This window comes from Anneissia japonica, unplaced genomic scaffold (assembly GCF_011630105.1).
Source record: "Anneissia japonica isolate Jap-2015-1 unplaced genomic scaffold, ASM1163010v1 scaffold3676_len114254_cov149, whole genome shotgun sequence".
Classification (NCBI taxonomy): Eukaryota; Metazoa; Echinodermata; class Crinoidea; order Comatulida; family Comatulidae; genus Anneissia; species Anneissia japonica.
In genome coordinates, this window is record NW_022754095.1 from 21,718 (window position 1) to 34,569 (window position 12,852).

Consider the following 12,852-nt stretch of genomic DNA (forward strand, 5'->3'; position numbering starts at 1 on the left):
CAGTAACTGTTCTCGCTCCCTTTCGCCCCCGTGTGTATACGTACACTAATGTATACAATTGTGGCTGTCTTTTTGTAGTTCTGCCCATAAGGAGTCGAAACTCTGGGGAAATAATTGAGACATGTTGGATGTTGTACTGAAACTGAAATCAATAATAAGAACACTTTGTAGAACTCTACATTCTTGTATACTGCTGCCAATATATATATACTAATAACAATGTTGTTCAAAGTTTGTTCACTAATTAAAGGGCTGTGTGTTTAGATTATATTTTATAAGTTCTAGATTCACTTCTTGTTACAGGAAACGAAACCGGAATTAATTTTCAAACTTGGTGCTGTTAACTATCATTTCAATTTGATTCTTTATCGAATATCCTCGTCAGTAATGGCAAGTCTAAACAAAATGTATGGACACTTACCAAATTAAGAAGTGAACTATAATATTATGTGCAGTACAAAAAAATGCATAAGGTTAAGAAAATCCGAATACAGTAAATATGTCTATATTCTCAGAAAAATCTAGAAGTAATCAACATGAAAAATATAAAAATGGAGGACTATTTAAAAAATAAACTTAGATCTTAGTCTGAGTTTTCTTTTCATGCTCAGTAATCCATTTTACACAAGTGTAACTATTTTTTATATTTGTGTATTTTGCTTCTCCTCATATAAATATTTTTTTGAAATGTATTTTATATTATTTTTCTGTAAAAAGGTATAACAGGGACTTTATATATTTTTAATGATACTTGATAGATATTTTTCATACACTTGCCAATTACTGACTGACATATAGAGGCTGTATGCAGCATGTTGTATTCCTCTAGTTACAGAGTAAAGTTTAGCTTCTTTCGGGTTCATGATGTATGGAGTGTACAGATTATATATTGCGTTATATATAGCAATTAGTGGAAAATTTATATTCGATAAAGGTAGAGAAAAAGTTAACTTATTTCTCTATGAGTTAATTGATGATAAACTCCTGTAGACCAAACCCAGTACCGTTACGATTTTTAATCATGCAGGAAGTCCACTCACGATTATTTATATATTTTTTAGTTTAACAGTATTAACGGCTATCTTGTATTTATTATTCTTGTAATAGTACTATTATGTTTATTATCTATTAATTTTGAAATCAATATTATTGTTATACTGTAATATTGTCCTGTTAGTATATCATTCTTAATATTTTAAAATTATATTTTATTAAATGAATATTATTGTTAGTAGGTCTACTGTTATTAATTATAATAATATAATATTATTATTAGCAACTGATATCATTATTATTATCATCAATCATCATCATCATCATCATTATCTCCATCATTATCCACATAATCCGCATATATCATCCACCACATCATCTTTCTTCTCATAGCAGGGACGTATACAGGGGGAGATGTGGGAGCCGCGCCCCCCCCCCCCCCTCTTTGTACACAGTGCTAAAATTTTAAAGCTTGTTCTTGCTAGATACGGTACAAATTCTTTTCAAGGATCACTCAAAATAAATACTTATAATTAATGTAAATATGCATCAGCACACGTTATACTAATCCCCGCTATAATAACACATTAGGCCTAAGCTTGATTTAAAAAATATTAAATCCATAAGTCCCAGGCCAGGTCGTTCAGATACAGAAATTTGATATTGCATGGTTCAGTTTGGTTTTTTTTTTATCGTTTTACAAGCTCTATAAAGTTTTGTTTTAATACTACAGTATTACTAGTAGTAATAACAATAATAATTATGATGATGACAATGATGATGACGATGGTGATAATAGTTAATAAGAAAGTGAAGAAAATTGTGCTAAAGGCGAAAAAGTAAGTTGTGATTTGATGATCACAATTATTATAGTACAGTATAGTTAAAGATTAGTAAGCTATAGTTAGGCATAAGTTGTCTTGGATATTAAGTAGATCACTGATAAAAGATTATGAGAAATTTGTTTTAATTATGACTATGGTGATGTGATGATGATGAATTTTACTATATAAAATTGTCATTTCCGGCCATCTAGATATACTATTTCCTCAAAGTACATACTCAAAAACAACGTTTATAAGCTTTATTTTGTATGGTACATCACACATAATAAGATCTCTATGGTTGCCGAAAATCGCTGATAAAAGATCATGAGAAATTTGTTGGCGCTTCATTTTGAGTATAGTAATCAATGCCGTAACCAGCTATTGGGACAATTGGACATCCGACACATTTTTTCTATCGGGTCCACAAAGAATGAGTCTACATTTTCAAAAATAGGTCTAATATGCTGTTTTAGCACAAAATGAGTCCTGTTTTTGAAAAATGCGTCCAGATTTCTCATATTTTCGCCTAAAATTGGTCAACTTTTAAGAAAATGGGTACAGGTTTTTAATATTTTGGAGTAAAATGGGTCCACTTTAAGAAAATGGGTCCACATTATTTGAATTTACGCGTAAAGTGGGTCCACAATGATATTGTTTCGCACTGTTTGAAAATCCTGGCTACAGCATTGTATATAACAGTGATGTAATGATGATGAGTTTTACAAAAAAATGTCATTTTCTGTTCATCTAGAGGTACTATTTCTACATTGAAATCCATCGAGTCGACACCTGATTTAGAGTATGTCTTAGTGAATGCTGATGAGGCGGGAGTGCATAAATTTGTTTTTAGGATGTAATCTGGTTTTACATGCCCATTTTTCGTGATTATGACTACTTTGGATAAAGAATGTTTTGAGCAGTGGTAGATTGAAGGCCCTCTCCCCCTAATTTTTTTAATGGAAAACAAAAATATAGGCTCCCTATCCAAATTTAAGTCAGGAAGTGTAATTTCCGGCCATCTTGAGGTGCCCAAATCATAAATGTTCTTACCTCCAACCATGCTGGGGCTGAGGTGGGTGGTTCCTGAATCTGTAAAAGTACCTCCCTGGGTCACCTCTCTGTTGAATTTCTGGATCCACCGCTGTTGAGTTTTATATAATTATTGTTAGGCTTACTAATATTATTTATAATGCGTTGTTAATTGCAATTTTCACTTTATCGAGGATAATGAATGATAATAGTAATGACTTCAGAAAAGTTCTCGTCAGACAGGCATCCCATATCACCCCAAATTAAATTTAAATACCCTAAAAATAAAATAAAATTAACCTCTAATTATTCATATATGCCTAACCGAACCATGTAAGTTATCAAATCTTCCAATATGTTACAGATCGAAACGTTTTGTAGTAAAACAATAAAGTTACTGCTAGAAATATATGGGTTATTGGAATCATACACATTTAATTGGCGAAAAAAAATCGCTATAATTTTTATCTGATAGCTAAACACATTGAAAAAGACAAAACTGCAACTTTCAAGTTGTCATATCTGTAGTACAAATATTTTGACAGTATATTATTGAACATGAAACTACGGTATTGATAACGTCCGACTTACAAAAATAAACTGACGCACACATATGCCACACTCTTATGCACGCACGTTATTTTACTGTAATTTTTACTTCGTTTGTCGTCGTTCAAGAAATTTTCCACAGTCTGAAGAGATTATGCAACCCAATTTTTCCAAATCCATACCGTATATTAGTTTGCGACCCATTGGTTGGGTCTTGTGGACAAATGATAATAATGACGATAATAATAATAATAATAATAATAATAATAATAATAATAATAATAATAATAATAATAATAATAATAATAACAATATACTTAATATTAGTGATAAAATTTATGATAAAAACGATAATAAAATTAGTAATAATAATATTAATAACTAGTTATTTAATATTGTTTGAAAGAGGTTTGCATAGTGAAGTAATATAGGCCGGATATATTTAATGCTTGCAGTACACCACGTAAATAGTTCTGAAAAGAACTGTTTGTTGAGAATGTCTCAACGTTTCGATTGAGTTGCTTAATCGTCTTCAGGAGAATAATATCTACAGAGAATCCAAACAGGGAAATACTTATGTTTTGATAGTGAAACTTGCTGCTGATTAGTGGCGAACTAAAAAATAACTGAGAATGTAAAAGGCTAATACAGACGCCAGTATTCACAGTCTGTACATGAGGGTGACAATGACAATGACAATGACAAAAATATTTATTTCCTTTGAGCATGAAAATTTACGAAAAATATAAATGTACAACATTTTTAAAGATCAAAGAAAATGGGAAATTCCTGAAGCATAGCTTGTAAATGGAAATCCCAAATTACATAATTAAATATTTCATTTACATATAAGGTTCAAAAATAATTCAAAGGCCTATTTTACTTAAATTAAAGAAGTTTAAAATTGAATAGAAAAATTTTATTTCTTTTCTGTAAATTATATTTTGTATTCATAATTAACAACATCATAATTACTTTCAGTTTCTTTATATTTATAGACGATTAAACAATAAAGTATTGTTTACAATCTAAAATAATATAAAAGAAAATTTGTAAATAATAAGTTAATCTGACTTCCTATAACTATAATGTCTTCTTACTAATAATAGCTTAGTTTTAATAAGAAAATAAACTGTTAAATCGTTATACATATATATACCTATATAGATATACCTATACACTCATACATATATATAAACATTTACATACCCATACACACATATACATACATAAATACGTACGCACACACATACACGCATACGCCATACCTGCATACGTACGTACATACATACATAGGGCCTGCATACATACACCCACACACACATACGTAAATTTATTATTGTTAAAGTGAAAATGACATTTTTGAAGGCAATACGGTATATAAAAATACACAGAATAACATTCTAAATTATAGCAAAATACAGATTTCCGCTATAAATTTAAATTATATTTAGAAGCGTAGCTAGACAGCCAAGACAGTGGCAGTTTCTAGCTTTAATGAAAGGAAAGCCAAAACACTGGCATGGTTTCTACTGTGGCGGGAAATATGCTGTTTTTGATTAATAATAATAACAATATTAATAATAATTTTCAAAAACATTTGGGTGGTGAAGGCGGAGTCCAGTATGGTGAAGCAGTCCTCGTTAGCTAATTGTTTGTGAACTCTTCAAATTCTTTAATATATGCGAGTTCCCATCCAACATTAGTTTTACGACACGCGAACGGAGACCTACAGGGATGGGATCTGTAGCTGAAAACAACTTTTTTTTTAATTTCAAATGAGGAAAAACAATTTTTAAATTTAAATAATTACAAAATTCATTCGATAAGGCACGGATTTTCTTGCTAACGTCTTTGGAAATGTGCCAACATAATGGTAATTTGAAGTGAAGAGTGATCGGTATATCTTCTTCAGTGTTTTCCAGTGATTTTTTTACTATTGCAGTAAACTGAAATGACATAAGAACAAATAATTCAACTGTTGTTGATTTTGTAAGCGCTATCAACTAACGTACGAATAAAACCGATATTATAACTGAACGAACAAAAACTGAAAAAATTAGTAAGTAATCTGGTATATGATTTTTTCCTAAATATTGAGGCCTGAGGTAGTCCATCCTTAGTGTTAGAAACCAAAACGAAAGGAAGCATTTTTCATATCATAGTATATATTCTTATTACAATATACTGGGTTAATGGTTATTCGGTCACTACAATTGAAAACAAAATCTCAATAAAAAATTATTGATGTGTATATCAAGTACGATATGTTGTTATAGAGAAAATTATTGCCTCTTTTGATTGACCTCCGACATTGCAAGACATAAATACTAGGCCAGTGGTCATTATGTCACTACCTACCCTGGACAGAATAATTTTAATAAAAATTGACTGATTTATGAATTGATTTATAAGTAAATAGGTAGTAGAATATGATTTCTTTTTTGAACTTGATCATACAGGCACTTATTGATCATTTAAATTACCTACCTGTGCTTTTCTCAAATATTTGCTTGAACTATGTATAATAAATTTTATGACCTTGTTTCTAAATATAAGAACTCAAATTCATGTTTCTATATAATAGCTATATATGAGATAGGCATTGAATAGTCTCATTCTCAGCCTATTTACAGGTTTAAACACAGACCTTCCCTCCATGGTATAAATAAGCCCCGCTTATGAACCAATCAGAACAGAGCTAAGAACACGTACTTACAACAAGCACGTATGTAGTTTATGTTGTCGTTTTGCGGGATCATAGCCACCATATCCAAGGGGCGAGGCTTAACTAGTTTATGCTGTTGTTTTGCGGAATCTTAATAATTTTCGGCTGTAAATCTAATCTTTTATTACTTTAACACCGTCAATATATCTTTGAAATAATTCTTATCATGTGGAGGTTTCTCGCTGATTTACAATAATTTACTACAAAAATCCTCAAATTTCATAATCACCATCATCATCATCAGGCTATTTCAATTCAACCACTGCTGTGTGAAGCCCTCCTCTGACATTTTTGGTGAATAAACCATAAGGATATTAGAAACATTGTATGAAATTATTACTAATATTAACTTTTAAAAACAGCAAAAATGAAAAAAATTGCCAAAAATACAAATTTACCCGTTGCCATGGAAATATACGCACAAAGTGAATAAAACTTCATATTTGATTTCTCTTAACAAATGTATAGCCATGTGCAAAATTTGAAAGAAATCCATTTTTTTTAGTCTGCCACTATTTGTGAAATTTCTTTGATTTGACTTCTCTTAACATCGAACGCGTCGTTATGTCACATCGCACCACTGCTGCGTTGAAGCGTATAATATTATTAAGTTCACATTATTTTTGGATTAATATACTTATATTATTTATATTAAAAAGCTTCTCCCAACAAAACAGTCACAGATTGGCACACAAAAACGTAGCTGTAACATAAGTCATGTCCATTAGCAAGGTTTATATAGACTAGCAGAAAACCTGACAGCAGATTTAGCAGCAAAAACTGGCAAAAAATTGTAAATAGGAAAAAGAAAGGAAATGGAAAATTGTTATAGGACTATGTTAAAAAAAACCAGTAAAAACTGAAAAATCTGTTACCGGTATTTGAAAGGCATAGCCCGGCCTCTTAACGACCTTCGCCAAAAAATAAAATTGAGTGCAGTGAACCTCATACTATCAATTTTTAGGGTAAATGTAATTTACGTAGTCTATTCATCTTCCGATATTCACTTTGTGGTTAATATTTCACTTTTTATTTTTGTTTCCTTGTCGAAATAAATAAGTTGTGAGTTATGGGATCAGTATTTTTAGCATACACCAGGAATATACATTTCAGATCTGCTTTACTGCAAATAGGATGATTTTGTGGTTGTCTTTATTGACATTCACCATTTAGTCATTGGCACTCAGCGAGTGGTGAGTCAAATTGAATAATAGAAAGGTAATGGTTGCAATTGAAATATAAGAATCAAATTATATGAAGGCCAAATGAAGAACAGTATAATACGGGTAGCGGGTAATCTCCATTCTCTGCAAAAACAAGCCACTTGAATGGCCTCGTATCCTTTGAATCAATTCAAATATCTTCCAAAGGTTTTTCAGTCAGGTTGTAGGCATATAATATATGCCTACAACCTGACCTTACATATTATGTAAATACCTGACTGAAGAAACTGTATTTTTAAAACATATGTAAGCAATTAACGGGCACATATTGTTTCGATAGTTAAAAATTTGTTCAAATTGTTCGGGGTATTTTGTATCCAAGAGTAATCACTTTATGAACACGTTTTTTTCCATACATTTACTTGACTGTAAATATATATTACGGCTTTAATAAAAGTTGCATAAGTTGGTGGTTACGTGTTTGCCTTCTATTCCTAGGTCTTGGGTTTAAATCCTGTTACAGTAGGGATTTTTTATTTTCACGACTAGAACTCCTGCTCCCTAAACGTCATAAAGAGAATTGAAGCCTACGAAATTTTCTGTTGTTGAACTTATAAATCATATTGGCTAATTGTCATGGTCCTTTAAAACCTTGGTATTTTAACTATAGATCGCGACCTAAATTAGGGTCGCCAAGATATTTTGCAGTATCACCGGACGTTTATAGAGAGATCAAAAAAAATCCATTGACAGTACTAGCATGGCGTTCTCATTAATAGGCCTTATTTTATAACTTTGTCATGTTTTTGCATTTGCAGAATTATTATCAGTGATTAGTATCATCATCATGAACAGTGCCATCACGGAGTAATGTCATAGAGTGTACGTGATGTTTTTGCACTGGCAGGATTGTTGTCAGTGATTATAGTGATATATTAAGCCTGGTCTTCCTTTCTTTGTGCTAGTGGGAAACTATCGTTTCCTGAATTGATACTACGACCAAGGCAGTAGGATATGCGGTCAAGTTGGTTCGGTTTTGGCAGGAGCAATATTTTACAATTTCACAAATCAATCTCAGTTGGGAGCAAAAAATATAGTCCTTTTGATGCAACATGGCCTGACTTAAAGCTTAACTCTCAAGTATTGAGGTCCCATTCTTTGCTCCATACCTCATGTCAGCACACACACCCACAGCCATATTCACCCAAAAATTTAAAAAAAATATTATATATAATGAAATATGGGGAAAATTATAAAATGCACAAATATAGATAATCTGAGATTACAAACCCTCGCCCTGCTGTCACTGAATACTATACAATTAATATGTTCAAGGTAAGCTTTACCTCATTAACAATAACCTGTGCGCCATAAAGTGCTGTTTACTAATAAAGTGCGGTCAATCTGTGGATTGACCCAGAACTAACTGCAAAAGGAATTTTTCTTTTTGCAGAATCTGTTCCAAAAATATACATAGGCCTATAATAAAGTCCAAAAAATCTAATATGGGGAAATTTGTTAATTTCTAAGAGATGAGTATAACATTTAATGCTGTTTTGTGTCCATTAGTTCATGTCCATTCTTTAGGCTTAAACAAACAGATAAACTATAATATAGCAGATTATTCTTTATTTTTTCAAAATTTACAAGGTGGTAAGGTGCCGAATGTAGTGTAAAATACCAAACGAGGGATATTAAAAAACATCTAAAAATGGTTTAAAAAGAGAAAGCAAAAAGCTTTGTGAGATTCTTTGGCCCCAATGTTTCTGTTTCTGTCCTTTGAAGCTTTCCAAAAAAAAAATACTAGGAGTAATAGGGGGCCCGATGGCCTCATCGAGGCCCATTAGTACTGGGCATTGTACGATGGCACCAGAAAGCACAGGCGCTATGTCGCTCATCAAGGCTCTGATAGTTAAGTTTTATGTATTACCAGTGGCCCCAGGGTGTCTTTGGATTGGGGATCCGGAGGACTGCGCCACCCACCCCCTCCAAATACCCCAAGAGCTTTTAATGCAATAAAATCTGGAACATCTGTTACCGGAAAGCTCTCCCAGGCTGGGACCCTGCCCCTGGTCCCCCACTGTCGCTACCCCTGCATCAAAATGATTAAACTCTTGAATATTAATGAGTATTCTTACACTGACCTGAAGAGCCTTAACAGAATACACACCTATATTATAGACCTACAATAAGAGCTCAATCATTAAGCGCATTAAGGATTCTTTTTGCATGAAATACAACTATTATAATTAGAATGTAAAATATTACATTTCTTTCTGTAATTCTCTATTATATTTTACACTTTTTTTGTTGGATTAATAATATAAGTACTTCTAGGAAGTCGGAAAATAAACGATTTAGAAATGTTATTCTTGGAACCGCATATCAAATTTACTTTTTAATAGCATGGACAACAATAACTTCCATTTTGATGTGTCTGTGTCCTCGATGATTGACGGGAAAGTTTTGGTGACACCAGTCTGTAGCATCTTGAAGAAACTCAGTGTGGTATTGTTGTGGCAAATACTGGAGCTGTCCAAGGAGTGTACGCAGGTATTCTAAAAAAATGCAACAAGATTAATTCATCATTACCCGCATCATTAATGCTTTCAGAATTTTTTTAATTCGTACTACCTTCGGCCGACGAGTCTGTGAACGCTTGACGACGCACAACGCCGTCTGTTATAGTCATATTTAAAATTATTATTATTATTATTATTATTATTATTATTATTATTATTATTATTATTATTATTATTTCTATTATTATTCAGAGTTTTCGAAAATATATTTTGTAATTAAGTAGCCCATTTTTGTATGCTTGTTGATTTCTTTTGTTGACAGCAAATGTAACTTGGAAGTTTCCTTATTAAATGAGAAAAATATCTGTAAATTTAGATTTTAATAATAGTTCTATATTTATTTTGTATTTTCAGGACCCTTAATTATAAGCAGTGATGCTACTGATCTACTCAGCGTTGCACTCTTTAAAGAAAGACATAAAATATGAATAAGGTAACTTATCTACAGTTAGCGTACCGCTCAGTTCTTCCTTACTGAAGATGTCGAGATTTTCACATGGCTTATATGACTTTCTTTCGAGTACTTCAAAACCAACAGATTCAAATAGTTTCTGGGTGTCATCCAGATTCAAATGATTGTACATTTTATGAACGTATCCCTACAAAGTAGAAAAGGTGATGGAAAATGAATCATTTACAAAGAGTAACAGGTGGAGTAACAGGTGGAACATAAGTTTATTTACATTTAGATGGTAATAACAAGTTTGCAAACCTCAAGATGTTTTTTCCATTTCGCGTGATTCTTTAAATAATAGGGAAGTTCATCAGGACTATTGCCTAGCATTTGATGTATCAGTCCGCAAAATATGATGAAACACTCCCCACCAATTTTCAGAGAATCGTAGATGTTACGAACTGCTCCAACTTTATCCTGTATCCAGTGCAATGCATGTACTGAAACAACTTTGTTAAATGTAGCCTTCCACATAGGAAAGTGTTCGATGAAATTTTTACCGTCTGCAACTTCATACATTATGTTCGCGCTTTTATTTTTTTGTCTGGCAACTTCGATCATATCATTTGAAATATCAATACCTTAACGCAAAGAGAAAATGAGAATAATAAAAAATTATTAATACCATTATCATTATTACTCAGTCGTGTAAGTTTGAGTGTGTCACGTTTCCGTATTTTCGTGTGTGTGTGTTTGTGTGTGTTCAAAATATCTATTAAAAAAAAAACGGCCGTACAGATCTAAATGAAAGTTACAAGGAGTGTTAGGTATGACCCAAGGATGAGGTGATTAAAGTTTGGTGACGATCCGGAGTACGGTGTGGATATGACGACCATTTGTTTGGGCGGAAAATTGTGTTTTTTAGGATTAGAGGAGAGGAGTGAGTTGGGGTGGTGGTGGTTTTTAAAGTAAAAAAAATATTTTGAGAGATCTCTTTTTATAGAAAGGGATTTGCAGTGAGAGGAGATGTGCTCTCTACTGAGTGATCTTGTTATTATTATTATTATTATTATTATTATTATTATTATTATTATTATTATTATTATTATTATTATTATTATCATGATCATCCACATCATCATCATCATTATCATTATCATGATGATGATGATCATCATCATCATTATCCTTATCATTATCATTAATATTATTATTATTATTATTATTATTATTATTATTATTATTATTATTATTATTATTATTAATATTATTATTATTACAGGAGATATATGTTTTCAGTCGTGTAAGTGTGTGAGTGTGTGTGTGTGTGTGTCAGGTTTTGGTGATTTTGTGTGGTTGTGTGTGTGTGTGTGTGTGTGGGTGGGGATGTGTGTGTGTGTGTGTGTGTAGGCCTACGACACATCTCAAAAAATTCGGCACAGACATAACTGAAAATTACAGGGAGTGTTAGGTATAACCCAATGAAGAAATGATTAAATTTTATTGACGGTACGGAGTAGGGTGTGGATGTGAGAGTCATTTAAAAGGGATGTTAGAACAAACGTCCTAGACAAGATACCTCACTAATACCTAAACTAATCAACTGATATGAAATTCTAACCAAGTTACATTGAAGAAATTATCAAGGGTTGGTCATGATCCAAATTCGGAGGTGAACTTGAGGGTCATTTAAATTTTTATAGTTTTGCGTGTTGCTTGTGTTCAAAATATCTCAAAAACATCTGCACAGATCTTAAAATGAAGTTACATTGATTGTCTCATGTATGGCCCAAGGATGAGGTGATTAAATTTTGGTCGCCATCCGGAGTAGGGTGTGCATATGAGAACCATTCAAAGAAAAATAAACAACCTATCTGAATGAAACTTTCGTGACAGTTTAAGCAACTTACAAGCAGAAATTATAAAGTGTTAATGAGATCCAAATTCGGGTGTGCATTTGAGGGTAATTTATAATCCTAAAGCCCAAGACCTAAATATCTCTATAATCAGTGCCTCTAAATGACACTACCCAGAATAGTTTGTCATGTTTCGATGAAGAAATGTTTAAATGTTGGTGACCATTCGGAGTAGGGTATCTATATGAGGACCATTTAAAAGAAAACGTCCCAGACCAGATATTTCAAAAAGTAATCAACTGATATGAATGAAACATTCGTGAAAGCCTAATCAAGGTACAAGGAAGACATTATGGAGTGTTGGTGACGATTCAAATTCGGCTGTGTATTTGAGGGCCAAAAGGTCCCTGACCTGAATATCTGGAAAGTGGATTAATGGATAAAAATGACAATTGGCAGAATAGTTTTTCATATTTTAGGGAAGAAGTGTGACAATTTTGGTCAAGATCCGAAGTAGGGTGTGGATATGAGGACCATTTAAAGAATAAGTTTACTGTATTACCGTAGGCAGAAACAATAGCTGCGTCGCAGCTATATGATATTTCAATTTAGTGCAATTACAGTAAAGGTGTACAGCTTTTTATATGTACTAACCTCACTTTTTTCGAAACTTATTATATTTTTAATTCATCTTTACATTTAAACATGTGACGCTAAAAACCAAATCCCCA

The 12,852-nt window shown here is 32.3% G+C and overlaps 1 protein-coding gene across 1 annotated transcript; it reads right to left on the minus strand.

Annotated features, from left to right (window-relative positions):
* Window positions 1-9,651: 9,651 nt before the first annotated feature.
* On the minus strand, window positions 9,652-10,901 carry LOC117123088 (juvenile hormone acid O-methyltransferase-like). The gene is made up of 3 exons (XM_033268914.1): window positions 10,584-10,901; window positions 10,329-10,470; window positions 9,652-9,847 (listed from the first exon to the last, which is right to left on the minus strand). The coding sequence occupies exons 1-3, from the start codon at window positions 10,884-10,886 to the stop codon at window positions 9,681-9,683; spliced, it is 612 nt and encodes a 203-aa protein (XP_033124805.1). The 5' UTR covers window positions 10,887-10,901; the 3' UTR covers window positions 9,652-9,680.
* Between the last annotated feature and the right edge of the window lie 1,951 nt (window positions 10,902-12,852).